Below are 17,751 nucleotides of genomic sequence, written 5' to 3' on the forward strand. Positions count from 1 at the left end.
TATCATCCCCAGATTTATTTATTTATTTTTATATATTTTCCCAAAAAAGCTAAAACTCAAACTACTGATTTTCTGGTAGTATGACATCTCTTTTTGAAATAAAGCTTAAAATCTTGGAAAAAATAATTAATAGTATGAATAGCAGGCAAATGAGGCAGAAACTGGGAAGGTGATATGAAAATGACTGAAGTTTGGGAACCACTGGCCAAGGCGTGGCCCCATTGTAGGGGAACAAAAAAAAGGAAGCAAGAAAAGTAGCTAAAAAAGGATCTCTGCAGGCAAAAAAAAAGAAGAAAAAGAAGAAGAATCCTTAATGGAACCACTTAGTAACTGGTCTCTTTCAGCAACCTCCAGGCTAGCTTCATCCAAGGACATGTTGCTGCAACTATCATGATGGATTTCATGGGTAAAATCTCCTTACAATAGGTGTTCGTAGAAGAGCAGAAATTTAATACTTAAATCTCAGGTTTAAATTTTCCCAGTGATAGAGTCTTCCTTTGTCCTGAGTTAACTAAAGACTAAGTTCTCCTCTCCACCCTAACCTACCCCCAAATAAGCGGATCCCTGCCCATCACTCCATGATACACTCTGATTATCAGCATAATTCCACATCCAATCCTGGATGACCTCAGAATTTTCAGCACAGCAGCAGATAGGCAGTTTCCGGTACCAGACTAAGATAAAATCTGATGGCATCCTTCTCTGTATAAAGAAACTAGCCTTTTGACCAGGACACTAAATGCTCTATTTCTGTTTTTAATAACTTTTGCAATAATGCCCTATTTTCTAAATCGGCAGATAATAAAGGTAAGACTAGCATTAGGTTCAAAGTTCAAGAGTCTTCTCACACACTGTGTCACTTTGGGCTCTTAATGTCCTTTGGTTGAAGCAAAGTGGATATTTTCAGACAAGGAAACTGAGGTCCAGATGGGTTAAGTGATGTAACTAAGACCCCATGACTAGCTGATGGCCGAGTGAAAACTCATGGCTGCTCACTCCTTCTCCAGGGATTTTTTCCACTGCACCCAGCTGTCTAATTGAATTGCCCTGCCTTTGGGAACTGTATGGAGACAATGCTGGATGATATAATTATGCGTAAAATATTTCCCCAGATTTCCATTACCACTCTTTATGGTGCCTGATCCTTTCTTCAAGGTCAAAAGAGAACAAGGAAATATTTGCAAAAACAGGCTGCTAATTCCCCCTCTATGGTCATCAGAGAAGCATCACGATAATGCCTCATATCTGTACCCTTTACAAAGCACTTCCACTCATATTGTTCCATCACAACAACCCTGTCACGTGGGAATTATTACTGCTATTTTACAAATGAAGCAATTGAACCTAGGAAGCAGCTAGTGATTAGCCAAGCCAGGAGAACACAGGTCTGAATCCTCTGACTGCAATTCCAACCCTCTTTCCACTGCACCAGCAGCCCAAGGCACCATGCAGAGCTAGGCTCCCTATCCTACAGCCCTAATCACAGCCCGTGCCCCCAAACAAAATGCACTGGCAGAGGAGGTGCTTGCTGGAGGGTAGGGGAGCCATCAGGTGTGCCCTGGCCAAAAGGCAACAGTTCTCCTGGCCTTTTATAACCTCCCCCTCAACGGGGCTCTTTCTTGAGGTTGCAAACCACCCACCTGGGCTTAGGAAAAGGCTACTACATTTCTACAAGATAAAAAGAGAGCTAGCCCTAGCTCATATATAAGGAGAATGACTCATCTTTACAAAAGACACATTAAGTTCTTGAAACCATGGGGCTTCGGGGAATATCGAGTACCTATACTAATATATCTCATTTTATGCAATAAATGTGCTCTAGGACATGTGCACGATTCAAATATGAACAAATCAAATCAGGCTGCAGGCTCTTGATGTTTAAAGATACCCTCTTTGACCGCTTTTGTGTTTGCATTTCCAGGTGTGAGGCTCACGCTTTTTAATTACCGACTTCCTCACCTGGCAACAGTGTGCAGAATTACTAATAGGCTGACGCTGAATTAATAAAACACGATTTCCACGAATCTGCTTATTTCTTTGTTTGACAGACCAACTTGTCTTGTAAAGCCTCATGAAGGTTGGTTTCTTTGAAATTTGCAACACATTACCCAGAAATGGTTCAGTAATATTTCATAACAGATGACAAGTTTGTAACCCGGCACACAGACGGTTTTAAAGTTAGATAATGATATTTTACATTCACCTGAAAGAGTTTCAGTGCTTTGACCAATCCACCAACTTCATTTTTCAAGGAGAATACAACTGCCATCTTGCTGCTCTCGGTAGCAGTGTCACTTTTGCTGCTTCCCTTGTTGCCTTTTTTATCATCATTTTTGCCAGCGTTAGTTTTATTTAGCTTCAAGAACGTAGAAACACACACACACAAATATTAGTTAGGATTCCAGAGTTCTCTACAACTAGATTCTTTTTCAGACATTCCATTTATACGCTGGAAGCCCCAGCAATCACACAAGCTCGAGGAGAAGTTGCCAAGTCACTCATAACTTTCGTACAAGTCTAATTTACTCAGGGACACTATTTTCCAATGCCCAAAGATATCACCAGTGGTTGAAATTAAAGGGGAATCATACTTGCTTCACTTTAATAGCAACAAAAATCTGATCATCATAAAGTATAAAGTATCATGTATGAATAATTCCTGTCTTTCCTTCTAGGTTTATTTTACAGGATGAAATCTGATCTGTTAGCCTAGCTGAATCATATAGAAGCTATATTAATTACTAAACGTAACAAAATTAAGACTAAACATATAATTTTTGTTTCGATTAAATCTTAAAAACAAAATATTCATTTTGTTCTGAAATATGTCAGGACAGGCACTAAAATTGATCACCTTACATTCTGTAATTAGATCCACACTGTCAGTGTGAATCTGTCTGCAGAAGTTCGCCACAGAGTGTATTCAGTTAAGGCCATCTGTGTCAGCAGATGATATCTGAAAAGTGGCTATTAAAATTCAGCCACAAGAAAAAAGTAAAGAAAAGAAAGAACTAGCTCATCATCAGGAGCCAAGAGTAGAACCTGAGAAACTGGAAAAGATTACCACTTTATTGGCCAGTCAAATACTATAATACATGACTAAGTAATGACTCTTAGTCTATTAGCTAAAGACAAAAATGGCAGATTCCAGAAACTCAGATCACATTGCCAGAAATACACAATTAAAAAGCTGGAAACTTTTACTTAACAGACAAATCAAATTAGAGTGTACTTTTTCGTGTTCTTTATATGCAAATGAAGAACTGGGCAAACAGAACCTTCTCCCTGGCAGAGAGTAATAGAATGCAGTCATTCCAATCTATTACTTCCTCATGAAACTGAAAAATGTACATTTGATATGGAACCCAGTGAATAGTGCTTTGCTATTTTCTTCCTCTGATTTCTCTACTGGCTTTATTTTCACACAGTCTCTACTGCCTCACTCACTAGGTTTATATGTCATAGAAATAAATATTTTATAATTTATGACTTGAGGGAGAGAAGAAGTTTATCTAGGCATTGGCATTTGACAGTCTGTTTAGTCATTAAAAGCTCAAATGTTGTAGTACGCTCAACATCTGCCACAGATCTTATATATCTAAGTAGCATTTTTATATGAAAGTATTATTATACATTAACCATAACTCTTGAGTTTTCCTTGTTTTCCTTCTAGCAGTTCATTGTGGCTTCAGAATTCCTCACTGTAATATCGCATTCAAATATACATGTTATTTAAATGTTAGAAAACCTATGTACGTTTTTAGACTCATTTTTGCAAATTGATTTAAACAGTTCTCCAAAACTTGCCCGGATTACTTTTCAACATTTTTAGGAGTAATAATACACCAGTACAATACAACCCTCTGGCACATATTCGGAGCTACAATACTAAAACAGATTTTTCTATGATACAGACTAAATTTCAATTGGTTGATAAACTCTGGTAGACAGTAATGAAATATCATTTAATATTTTTAATAACTAGAAATCTGAATACATTTTTCTTTCACTATCTTTTTTTATTAAATCCTATGACTATTACCCCATATCAGGATCTAAAATCCTGCAAAATATTACTTTTTTATTCTGTTATTATTTAAACACAGAAACTGCCTTAAACATTGAAATAAGTGGTGTATTGCTTTCATTACTCCATCAGTTAAACTGAAAAATAATGGAGTAATAAGGAACACAGGAAAACTTTTGAGAGGAATCTGATCTTTCTCTTATTCCAACAACCAGCACCTACAGACAAAAACAGAAAATATTACTTTGTGTTTAAAGACCAGGTTTTGTAGATGGAAGGGGGTACAGAAAACACAATAATCTTGCAGGAACCACAGAAATCTATTTAATTTCTTCTCCCTGTCCCAACTCATAATAAATGGCCTTTCAAAATTCTGCACACTTTTTTTGGTTTTGATATAAGACATTGGTTTATACAACCTCTCATTCATAATGTTCGGGAACTTCTTTACTTTCAACTTATAAACTTTGAGGAAAGGAAGTTTAGCACGTAGCGATCAGGACACCCACTTTACTTTATGGAGAGAGAAGGAAGAGTGGAGGCAGAGTAGACAGACGATAGAGGAAAGAATTGAGGTGTTTACAGCTGGTGTCCAAATGGCAAGGATAACTATCGCTACCCTAGAAAACACTCCTCTAGAGACTGCCAGCTACTCAGTACTCACTGTTATGCTGCCAAGCAGCTGATGCTCTTCGGGCACTGCTGAATCCAGAGAAAGCCCTCTCCTTGCCCAGTATTTACTAGAAAACATCATCATTGCCGGCTGCATGGATTCCGATGTAATTTTCTCTCTCTGCAGCAGGGGGGGACTAGGGAGGCAGTAGCAGCGCTGGTGGAGATTGAGAGAAGAGGCGTGCGAGCAGTGGACCTCTCAGGGCGCTGCCCAGAACCCTGGTGCTGAAGAAAAAGCAATGTGAATCTTCCCCTCCCCAGGCTCCTTTATATGAGTGACTGGGGACTGATGGAAGGCTGATTAGAAAGAAACTCATTTCTGGCTGCTGATGGCCACAGTCAGATTACAGACCTGAAGCCTGGGGTTATCTGTGTTTGTGGTGCTATTTGTTTCATAGGTCGAGTAGCAGTTTGGGCATGGGTGGTGGAGAACAATATCTAACGGTGTTATTTGTAAAAGAAAACATCTATCCCCTGACATTAGCTCTCATCTCTCAAATCTGCTACTGGCAAGTTAACCTCAGCCTTTAGGTAACTATGAATTCAAAGTTTTCCAAGGAAAATAATTCAAGAAAGATCAGCAAATGCAGAATCCCTAAGCCATTGTACTTTATGTTAATAAGCTTTTTCTGATCTGATGTGTTATGACTGTGTGTGTGCACTTGTGTGTGTGATGGCGTTCACAAAATACACTGCTTTCCAATCATGTGATGCCACTATGCAATGATGTTCAGGCAACTGTATTGTAAAGGAAATGTGAGGCTGTGATTTAGCCACATATAGATATAGTTGAGACACTAACCCTAGAATCTTCCTCAGTGGGAAGGAAAAGGAAATGAAATGCCCATATAGTCATTCCTTTGATGACTTGAAACTAGAACAAGTCCAACAATTTGAAATGCACATATCAGTTGATGTACTTACTATTCAAACTTTAGTAAGCCACAAAATAACCATGGAAAATATTACCAGCCTCCTGAAGGATGGAAGACTCTTGACCAAATGGACTTGTTTGACTGTAAAACTAAACAAAACCTAGGGCTGGCACTACTTGTCTACATAGAAAACAGGATGAAAATTTTTCAAAACAGGAATGGCTGAGCAAAAATTAACTGGATTTTAATTGTTTCCGGAGTCTGGAGGGGACATAATTATTACTTGATCTAATTTTTGAAATAGTAAATATTTGGCTTGAATTTCCTCTAAAAATCAGCTCTGATAACCTAATAGGAAAGTGAAGTTTAAATATTTTGGTTGGGACTTCCCTGGTGGTCCAGTGGTAAAGAATCCACCTTACAATGAAGGGGATGCGGGTTTGATCCCTGGTCAGGGAACTAAAATCCCACATGCCGCAGGGCAACTAAGCCCGCGTGCCACAACTACTGAGCCCACGTGCTCTGGAACCCGCACACCACAACTAGAGAAGAGGCACGCCACAACTAGAGAGAAGCCCGCACCCCACAACAAAGAGCTCATGCCGCAACGAAACATCCCACACACCTCAATGAAGATCCCACGTGCCGCAACTAAGAAAACCCGATGCAGCCAAAAATAGATAAAATAAATAAATAAACATTAAATAAATACACTGATTGAAGTAATAATAATAATAGTTAATATTACTGAGTGCTTAGTATTTGCCAATTCCTATTCTAAACACTTTTTTAGATAAAAATGTGATTCATCATCACAACCACACTTACAATGCAGTAACTACTGTTTCCATTTTATATAAGGAGAAACTGGGGCACAAAGAATTTAGGTAACTTGCCAAAGGTTTACACAATTAAAAAGTGGCTGAGGCAGGATTTAAGTTCAGGCAGTCTGGCTCCAAAATCCACGCTCTCAACTATTACATTACACAGCCCCTTGAGTATTCCAAACAAGGTAACTCAAGAAAGTAGGTAACTTTCAAGAAAGTACTTTCACGAAAGTAGGTTACAAGGTCCCTCAAGGTAGGCTCAAGAAACCATACATGGATTACTTCAGCTAGAACAGGATTTGGGAAGCTGTGTAATTTTGGGAAGCTGTAAAGATTTGCTAAGCACTCACTCTGTTAGCCACTGAAACTGAGTCCTGGGGATGCAAAGATAAATGAGATACAGTACCTACCCTCAAGCAATCACAGACTAGCTGAAAGAAATATACGTGCAAATAAATAAGTGAAATAAAATACACTGAATTCTCTGCAGAAGACATTAGAAGCACAGAGGACAGACTGCTCAATGTTATTGATATTTCTAATAAGATGAGTTTCCAGAAAGTGATATTTGTTATGTTCTGGCTTTTAAAAGGAAAAATTTTATAAATAAATTTCATAATTTATCCAAAAAAAGAAATAATATTCAGCGAGTCACCAACTACTTGTTGATTTTTATTTTGACATTCCTTTTTCTAGTCATAACTGCCACCACTCTAGTTGAAGACTTTAACAATTTTCTTCCCTCTAACAGACTGTCCTGCCTAGACTACATCTTACTAAGGCATCATTTTCATTAGGCTATAGTCCCAATACAAAAATAATAAATGCTTCCTTTGTAGATATAAATTTTTTATCCTGGCATTCAAATTTCCAAATAATCAGTCCTTCAATCTGTCTTTCAAGTTTAATATTTGTCCTCCAAAAACTTATCTTCCCTTAGTGTTCCTTTTTCTACCTCTCTGACAATTTTTTTTCTTATTTTCTTTTTTTGTGTTTTTCTTTTTTAAATTGCTTCTTAAATTTGGTGTTCCCCAGGGTTTTATTCTTGACTCTCTTCTCAAACAATATATTGTGAGTGAAGCTATATCACATAGATTCAGTTATTTGACAATACCTGAATCTCTATAACCAGCTTAGGTCTCATCAAGTTTTAAACCCATATACTCAAATGCTTGTTGGACAGCTTCACTTGGCCATTCACATGCAATATGTATAAGATCTAACTTCGAAGAGTTTTTTTTTTCTTAAATTGCTATTATTTATGTGTGGTCTGGTTCAATGAATGACACAATAATTTAACCAGTCCCCCAAGTCAGAAACTTGGGAGTTATTCTGGCACCTTTTTATCTGCTCCCACATCCAAGTAGACATGTTGTCCTATGGATTTTACACCTTAACATCTCTTTTTCTTCTCACTGCATGCTTAACGCTATTGCCTTCATCCAGGTCATAATCTCCTGGCTATATTTCAACTCCTAAGTGGTTTAGGCCTTCAGTCTTAAAAGTCCTCCTCTGAGCTGCTACTTTTCTAAAATACCAGTATGGTTATGCTATTGCTTTGCACAAAGCCCTCCCCATTGATCTCTTTCCCCTACAGGATAAGGTGATAAAGTGAAAAGCCCACTGAATGCCATTCAAGGTTTATCAGGATTTGGATCCCACTTTCCTCTTCAGTCTGTCTTTCACTGGCACCCTTGCCCCAAACCCACACTCCATCATTGTTGAGCAACAACAGTTCTCTATATATTTTCTTATATTAATTCTCTCTACCTGGAATCATCTCCTTACTATCTCCCATTCCATTCCAGTTAACAAATACAAACTTATTTTTAAATATTCAGCTCAGGCAACACCTCCTAGAAGCCTCTTTCAACTCCCCTAAGGTATTGGGTTGGCCGAAAGTTTCATTCGGTTTTTTTCTATACGATGGCTGTAGTAGCACTTAGGTGTCTTTAACTTCATTTAAAACAATTTTGTTAGATTGTATGTGACAGCTGTCCCATCAGCATGTATTTTAAAAAAGACATCAAAATTGGTGAATTTTTGTGTAGTCATTTTAATATTGAAGATGGAAGAAGAAAAGCAACATATTTGGCATATTATGCTTTATTATTTCAAGAAAGGTAAAAACACAATCAAAATGCAAAAAAAGATTTGTGCAGTGTATGGAGAAGGTGCTGTGACTTGACTGAATGTGTCAAAAGTGCTTTGCAAAGTTTTGTGCTGGAGATTTCTCACTGGACGATGCTCCACGGTCAGGTAGACCAGCTGAAGTTGATAGTGATCAAATTGAGACATTAACTGAGAACAATCAACATTATACCACGCAGGAGATAACCTGCAAAATACTCAAAATATCCAAATCAAGCATTGAAAATCATTTGCACCAGCTTGGGTATTTTAATCGCTTTGATGTTTGGGTTCCACATAAGTTAAGCAAAAAAAAAACCCTCCTTGACCATATTTCCGCATGTGATTCTCTACTTAAATATAATGAGGGCTTCCCTGGTGGCGCAGCTGTTAAGAACCTGCCAATGCAGGGGACACGGGTTCAAGCCCTGGTCTGGGAAGAGCCCACAGGCCGCGGAGCAACTAAGCCCGTGAACCACAGCTACTGAGCTTGCGCTCTAGAGCCCGCGAGCCACAACTACTGAGCCTGCGTCCCACAACTACTGAAGCCCACGTGCCTAGAGCCTGTGCTCCACAAGAAGAGAAGCCACTGCAATGAGAAGCCCGCACACCACAACGAAGAGTAGCTCCCGCTCGCTGCAACTAGAGAAAGCCTGCACACAGCAACAAAGACCCAATGCAGCCAAAAATAAATAAAATAAATAAATTTTAAAAGACCAAAATGAATAAATGTAATGAAAACATTCTGTTTTTAAAACAAATTGTGATGGGTGATGAAAAGTGGGTACTGTACAATAATATGGCATGGAAGAGGTCGTGGGGCAAGCAAAATGAACCACCAGCAAACACACCAAAGGCCGGTCTTCATACAAAGAAGGTGATGTTGTGTATATGATGGGATTGGAAGGGAGTCCTCTATTATGAGCTCCTTCCGGAGAACCAAACCATTAATTTCAACAAGTACTGCTCCCAGTTAGACCAACTGAAAGCAGTACTCGACGAAAAGCATCCAGAATTAGTCAACAGAAAACACATAATCTTCTGTCAGGATAACGCAAGACCACATGTTTCTTTGATGACCAGGCAAAAACTGTCACAGCTTGGCTGGGAAGTTCTGATTCATCCGCCGTATTCACCAGACATTGCACCTTCGGATTTCCATTTATTTCGGTCTTTAGAAAATTCTCTTAATGGAAAAAATTTCAATTTCCTGGAAGACTAAATAGCACCTGGAAAAGTTCTTTGCTCAAAAAGATAAAAAGTTTTGGGAAAAGGGAATTATGAAGTTGCCTGCAAAAAATGGCAGAAGGTAGTGGAACAAAAGGGTCTCCCCAGGGCATCGAGGCACATATTGGACAAACCACAGATTTGGTGTCTGTGCTATGGGATAACTTGCAGTGTTCCACAAGTCCTTTTTGATCAGAATTCTTCTCGGGGCAGTAAGGACAAGGAGAGTATAACGGTTTGGGACATTCCCTGGCTGAAGCGATGCATCCTTGGTGGTGGTCTTCACACATTCCACGATGTAATTCTGGTATTTGGAACATGTAGCCACGTGCACCCAGATCTTGGATCTTAGAGCAGTCATGGCAAGAAGTCTCTGTGCTTGTGCTGTCAATCTATCGCTGGAGCTCCAGGGCTCCGAAGCCAGGTGCTAGAGTGCTGTGACACACTCCAGACTTCTTTGGTTTCAGACATTCCTGCAGGCATGCAGAGCAAAGCACGTGTCCATGCGGCACCTGAACTGTATTCTAGCCACATGGGACACTGGAAGCGGCCCAGGGGCTTGGCCTCCGCCACGGGCCCGGGCCTGGCCAGCAACACACTACCCTATCTCGGTCCTGCGGCTGCGCCACCATTTTGCCGCCCGGGGGCGCAGGGCAAAGGCAGGAGGTGGGGGGTGGGCGAAGCGGGAGGGAGCGGGGCAAGGACGTATTACTTCTGAAATAGGTGAATTCCCATATAGGAAACAGACTAAATTATCAAGCTTTCATGTTGTAAATAGTAGTATTTCCACTATTTCTGAAGAAGGAATACGTTTTGGGGAAAAAACAGGAGTTTTAGGGACAGTGAATTTCAGTTGACTGCAGTACTATCAAGTGACTTTAAACAGCATGCAATTATAAATGTGAGACTGGAATTTGGGAAATAGATTAGAGCTGGGAACAGTAATTTGAGAGTAATTCAGTGATGTTTGCTGATGCAGGACATGAACTCTCCAAATAAAATAATATATATAGAGAAAAACCCTCTCTAGAGAGATTGGAAGCCTTTTGCACTATTGAGGGAAACATAAAATAGTACAGCCACTGAGGAAAACAGTAAAGCGCCTCCTCAAAAAAGTAAAAGCATGGGGCTTCCCTGGTGGCGCAGTGGTTAAGAATCCACCTGCCAATGCAGGGGACACGGGTTCATAGCCCTGGTCCAGGAAGATCCCACATGCTGCAGAGCAACTAAGCCCGTGTGCTACAACTACTGAGCCTGCACTCTAGAGCCCCGCCAGCCACAACTACTGAAGCCTGTGCTCTGCAACAAGAGAAGCCACCACAATGAGAAGCCCTTGCAAGACAACGAAGAGTAGCCCCCCAGTTCGCCACAACTAGAGAAAGCCTGCGCACAGCAACGAAGACCCAATGCAGCCTATAAATAAATTAATCTATTAAAAAAAAAAAGTAAAAGCAGAATTACCATACGATTTAGCAATCCCACTTCTGAAAGAACTGAAAGCAAGGACTCAAAGAGATATTTCTGCACCCATGTTAATAGCATTGTTATTCACAAGAGCTAAAAGGCTGAAGCAACACAAGTGTCTATCAATGAATGAAGGGATAAACAAAACATGGTATATACATACAATGGAATGTTATTCAGCCATAAAGAGGAAGGAAATTCTGACAAATGTTGTCACATGGATAAACCTTGAGGACATTACGCTAAGTGAAATAAGTCAGTCACAAAAAGACAAATACTGTATGATTCCATTTATATGAAGTATCTAGAGTAGTTGAACTCACAAGCAAAATGGAGCTTGCCAGGGGCTGGGGGGAGTGGAAAATGGGGTACAGAGTTTGTTTTGCAAGATAAAAAGTTCTGGAGGTTGGTTGCACAACAATGTGAATGTACTTAACACCACTGAACCATGCACTTAAAATTGGTTAAGAAGGTAAATTTTATGTTATGTGCATTTTACCACAATCTAAAATTTTTTTAATAATAAATATATAAATAGAGAACCCAGGAACTAAACCACGAAAGATGCTCACAATTAAAGGTAGAATGAAAAAGAGAAGTCATCAAAGTAAAAAGATGATTAAAGGAGGTGATACATAGAAAGGAGATAAGATAAAACTTGTGGTCAACGGTTTCAACTAGAACAGAGAAGAGGAAAAGAATGAGAACTACAGAAAGACCATTAGATTTGGTGATGAAACTGTCACTGGTGACCTTAAAGAGTGCAGTTTTAACAAGAGAGAGGAAATAAAACCCAAATTACAGGAGTTAAAGGGTGTGGGTGCCAAAGTGTAGGCAATAGGTCTAGATCATTCGTGTGAGATTTTAAAGGACTCTTTCTGAGTGTAGATTTCACTATTTTTGCTTCCTCCAGAAATCCTACTAAAGCAACAGTAAAAGACTTCCTTTCCTTTTTAAGGCACAGAAGAGTAGCATAAATTGGAGAAACAACAGCAACAAAAAACTGAGAGCTTAAAAGGAGATGAACAAATGATCAAAGACTCTGCAGACATGAGAAAGCTGAACCCGAAGCTATCAATGAAGAAGACTGAGAAGCAACTCAGTTAACACTGTCGAATCCCCTAAAGGATCAAATACCTCTAGAAGTGGAGGTAAATGGAGGAGACTGAAAAAGAATGGCTCAAAGACTGTTTAAGAAGCTGTGAAAAAATGTCAAGACTTAACAACAGTTAGACTAATCAAAACAGTGTGGTACTACAAGACGATCAACATACAGGTAAACGGAATAGAATTTAGAGTTCGGAAATAAACTCTTACGTTTATGGTCAATTGATTTTCAACAAAAGTGCTAAGGCAATTCAATAGCCAAAGAATAACTTTGGATATCCCCATGAAAAACAATGAAGTTAGACTCCTACTGAAGCAGAGCAGGACCCTACGGTCCTTGCCCCCCACATCCTCAACCTGCCTTTTGTCTGTGGAAAAACTTTAGCCAAAGTATAAGTTTAATCAGAGAAGTGAGAAAATGCAGAAACAAAGGAAAACAGTCAAAGGAGATCAAACAATAATAGTTCAGTCATTAAGCACAGTCAAGGACGTTTAGTTCCTCCTCAAGGGCTGTAGATAATATTCTGAGCCATATCCTGTGAGCTGTCTTAAAGATACTGAAACCTCCAGCAGTTGGAAGAAGTTAACTACATGATGACCAGGCTGCAGCCATGACGTAAGCTGCCACAATTCCGAGAATTGGCCTCAAGGAAATGGGAACCAACCAACCCTGGAACTGAAGATTAACTGTACCTAAAACAATCAAGATGATGCTGGTCAGACCACCAATGACCAATTTCAAGATGACTGTCTGAGCCGACTGTGCTGTTTCTGCATGGAGCCCCTCCCTCCACCTATAACAGCTCTTCCCCACTGACTGTCAGTAGGGGGGAGTTGGCCTTTGGACAGACGTCCATCCTACACCCCATCCCCACCCCCCCATTGCCGGCATCCAAAATAAAGCAGTTTGCTTTCCCCTGACCTTGCCTCTTTATTTTTATTTTTTAATTTTTTTACTGTCTTTTTTTTTTAAACACCTTTATTGGAGTATAATTGCTTCACAATGGTGTGTTAGTTTCTGCTGTATAACAAAGTGAATCAGCTATACATATACATACATCCCCATATCCCCTCCCTCTTGCGTCTCCCTCCCACCCTCCCTATCCCACCCCTCTAGGTGGTCACAAAGCACAGAGCTCATCTCCCTGTGCTATGCGGCTGCTTCCCACTAGCTATTTTACATTTGGTAGTGTATATATGTCCATGCCACTCTCACTTCGTCCCAGCTTACCCTTCCCCCTCCCCATGTCCTCAAGTCCATTCTCTATCTCTGCATCTTTATTCCTGGCCTGCCCCTAGGTTCTTCAGAACCATTTTTTCTGTTTTTTTGTTTTTAGATTCCATATATATGTGTCAGCATACAGTATTTGTTTTTCTCTTTCTGACTTACTGCACTCTGTATGACAGACTCTAGGTCCATCCACCTCACTACAAATAACTCAATTTCGTTTCTTTTTATGGCTGAGTAATATTCCATTGTATATATGTGCCACATCTTCTTTATCCATTCATCTGTCAGTGGACACTTAGCTTGCTTCCATGTCCTGGCTATTGTAAATAGTGCTGCAATGAACATTGTAGTACATGACTCTTTTTGAATTATGGTTTTCTCAGGGTATATGCCCAGTACTGGGATTGCTGGGTCGTATGGTAGTTCTATTTTTAGTTTTTTAAGGAACCTCCATACTGTTCTCCACAGTGGCTGTATCAATTTACATTCCCACCAACAGTGCAAGAGGGTTCCCTTTTCTCCACACCCTCTCCAGCATTTATTGTTTCTAGATTTTTTGATGACAGCCATTCTGACTGGTGTGAGGTGATACCTCATTGTAGCTTTGATTTGCATTTCTCTGATTAGAGATGTTGAGCATCCTTTCATGTGTTTGTTGGCAATCTGTATATCTTCTATGGAGAAATGTCTGTTTAGGTCTTCTGCCCATTTTTGGATTGGGGTGTTTGTTTTCTTGATATTGAGCTGCATGAGTTGCTTGTATATTTTGGAGATTAATCCTTTGTCAGTTGCTTCATTTGCAAATATTTTCTCCCATTCTGAGGGCTGTCTTTTTGTCTTGTTTATGGTTTCCTTTGCTGTGCAAAAGCTTTTAAGTCTCATTAGGTCCCATTTGTTTATTTTTGTTTTTATTTCCATTTCTCTAGGAGGTGGGTCAAAAAGGATCTTGCTGTGATTTATGTCATAGAGTGTTCTGCCTATGTTTTCCTCTAAGAGTTTGATAGTGCCTGGCCTTACATTTAGGTCTTTAATCCATTTTGAGTTTATTTTTGTGTATGGTGTTAGGGAGTGTTCTAATTTCATTCTTTTACATGTAGCTGTCCAGTTTTCCCGGCACCACTTATTGAAGATTGCCTCTTTATTGTCTTTTGAGCAGCGAGCACTCGGCAAGCAGCCGGGCCCCGCTTTCGGTTATGCTACCTTACTTCATACACAAAAATTAACTCAAAATGGATCACTGACCTAAATTTAAGAGTTAAAACTGTAACACTCGTAAGAAAACATAGGAGTATCTTCATGACCTTGGATTAGGCAATTTTTTCTTAGATATGATAAAAGCATAAGCAACCAAATGTAAAGTCTGATTTCATCAAAATTAAAAACTTTGTGCCTCCAAGGACATCATCAAGAAAATTAAGACAACCCACAGTATTGGAGAAAATATTTATAAGTCATGTATCTGAAAGAAGACAGTATCCAGAATATATAAGGAACTCTACCAACTCAACAATGAAAAAACAAGTAAACCAATTTTTAAATGGACAAAGCATTTGAACAGACATTTCTCCAAAGACTACATAGACAATAAGCACATGGAAAGATGTTCAACATCATTAGTCATTAGAAAAATGCAAATCAAACACAAAAAGAAATACCAGTTTATAAACCACTAGGATGGCTAAGATAAAAAGGACAGACAAGTACTGGAAGGAAATGGAAAAATTGCAAGCTTCATACATTGTAGGCAGGATTGAAAAATGATACAGCCACTTTGTTTGGTAGTCCTTCAACATGTTAACTATCAAGTTACCATATGACCCAGCAATCTTACTCCTAGATGTATGTTACTACGGTGTGGTCACTTTGGAAAAACATTTGGCATTTCCTCAAAAAGTTAACCCTAGAGTTACCATGACTCAGCAATTTTACTCTTCAGTATACACCTAAAATGAAAATATATGTCCACACAAAAACTTGTACGTAAATGTTCATAGCAACATTATTCATAATAATCAAAAAAACAAAATTCCTAGTAATTCAAATATCAACTACTGAAAAAACAAAACAAAACATGGTATGTCCATAAATGGTAATATAAAGGAAGTACTGAAATGTCTTCGGACATAAATGAACCTTGAAAACAACATACTAAGTGAAAGAAGCCAGTCACAAAAGACCACATATTGTATGGTTCTTTATATAAAATGTCTAGAAAAGGCAAAAAGAAACAAGAAAAGGGATGGGGGAGAGGAGAAACTGACAGACAGACAGACAGAAAGTAGATTAGTGGTTGCCAGGGGCTGGAGGGAGTCGGGAGGTAGGAATGACTACTACCGCGTACAGTTTCTTCTGACGGTGATGAAAATATTCTAAAATTAGATATTGGAATAGTTGCACAACTCTGTGAATATATTAAAAACTAGTGAACTGCGCACACTTTAGAAGAGTGAATTTTATGGCACATAAATTATATCCTAATGAAACTGTTATTTTTTTTAAAGGCAGTTAAAACCCCATATTCCCTTCTATTCTACATAGCCAAGCCACTTCCCCTCCTGCCCCCAGGTAGATGAATGGAGCTTATTCTCTGGGAACGGTAAAACAGAGGGCCTCTGGTTTGAAGGGCACTAGACATGGTTGAGAATAGTATCACCCTGAAAGGAAAGTGATTAAATAAATGCATGCCCTGGATACTGAGACTCAAACCACAGGAGGCTGAGAACCAGGCATTTACCCTGCAGCCAGGTAGTGGGAAAAGCTTGGAGACTCTGACCAGGAAAAAAGGAAAAACCTAAAAATACATTAAGAGCTCTGAACAAAATGGAGCAATCAGATTACCCTATGGTAAAGCCCCCGTAGTTGACAAGCCCCAATTTAAACATTTGGTAGATTGGATTAGTGACAATTATATATAAAATCAGCAAAAAAAAAAAACAAAACAAAACACCCAAAGAAACAAAAACAAAAAACCTTAATAAGAATTAACCCCCAAAGAAGAATGAAAGGGCCAAAGAAAGACACGTCTCAGCTAAGAACTGCACTGCCCTAACCAATATTATATCAACTATATGGAAGATGGAACAATAAAGAAGGGTATACTGTGGGAACTGAGGGGAGGGGGAAGAAAGCTAAGTCTCCATCTTTGAAGACAGGGAGTCAATGGATAATTCCTCAAACTGGAAATTAAAGTAGGAGCAACACAAGCATATCACAGCATTGAGAGATATAGAAATAAACACCAAAAGAATCAGCTGAAAGTTGAAAGTCTTGCCACTGGGAGGAGGAACTGGAGGGTAGGGAGAAAGAAAAAAAATTCTCATAACAAATCTTGTGGAAACCATGTGCATGTGTGATGTTGATGACAAAAATGAAAACTTTTAAAAATAAAGTATACTGCAGAGAAATAGGGCATTGGTTTTGACAAACCTGAGTTTAAATCTTAGCTCTGCCACTTACCTAGCTGTGCTTGAGGACATGTTATGTCACATTTCTCAGCCTTCATTTCTGTAATACAGGGAAATAATACCTACATTTTTTTTCTTTATAAATTTATTTATTTTATTTATTTATTTTTGGCTGCGTTGGGTCTTTGTTGCTGCACGGGCTTTCTCCAGTTGCAGCAAGCAGGGGCTACTGTTCATTGCAGTGAGTGGGCTTCTCATTGTGGTGGCTTCTCTAGTTGCGGAGCTCAGGCTCTAGGTGCGCGGGCTTCAGTAGTTGTGGCTCCTGGGCTCTAGAGCGCAGGCTCAGTAGTTGTGGCACACGGGCTTAGCTGCTCCGCGGCATGTAGGATCTTCCCGGACCAGGGCTCGAACCCGTGTCCCCTGCATTGGCAGGCGGATCCTCAACCACTGTGCCACCAGGAAAGTCTCAATGCCTACATCTTATAGGGCTATTATGCCGATTAAATTGGATGTGTATAAAGTTCTTATCACAGTGTCTGGCAGATATTAAAATGCTCAAAGTGTTAGTTATCTCCCTATCCTTCACTGATTCTGAAGCCAGAGTGATATAAATAGGGGAACTGGTTTGGAATCTTGGGCAGAAATTAAGGAGATACGTATACCTAGGTTTTGATGAAGTGACTGTCCTTATAGTCCATGATAACCAGGCAGCCAACAGTCATAAGAAGAGCCTACAGAATTGGCTTGGACCAAGCACTTACAGAGCCCAAGAGTCAGAAAGTAGGAA

General features: G+C 39.4%; 1 protein-coding gene and 1 pseudogene across 3 annotated transcripts in view; both read right to left on the reverse strand.

The window, feature by feature from the left end:
• Window positions 1-17,751, reverse strand: part of TPH2 (tryptophan hydroxylase 2) — a 107,822-nt gene that overhangs the window by 88,234 nt on the left and 1,837 nt on the right. For all 3 annotated transcript variants that reach the window (XM_060164568.1, XM_060164567.1, XM_060164566.1), the window contains exons 2-3: window positions 4,692-4,924; window positions 2,204-2,356 (exon numbers count right to left, since the gene is read on the reverse strand). In XM_060164568.1, the coding sequence (XP_060020551.1) occupies window positions 2,204-2,356; window positions 4,692-4,796 (258 nt within the window). In that variant the 5' untranslated portion in view covers window positions 4,797-4,924. The remainder of the gene's footprint in view (window positions 1-2,203; window positions 2,357-4,691; window positions 4,925-17,751) is intronic.
• LOC132529931 (E3 ubiquitin-protein ligase RNF114-like) lies at window positions 8,719-10,390 on the reverse strand (annotated as a pseudogene).

This window comes from Lagenorhynchus albirostris, chromosome 11 (assembly GCF_949774975.1).
Source record: "Lagenorhynchus albirostris chromosome 11, mLagAlb1.1, whole genome shotgun sequence".
In the NCBI taxonomy this organism is placed as follows: Eukaryota; Metazoa; Chordata; class Mammalia; order Artiodactyla; family Delphinidae; genus Lagenorhynchus; species Lagenorhynchus albirostris.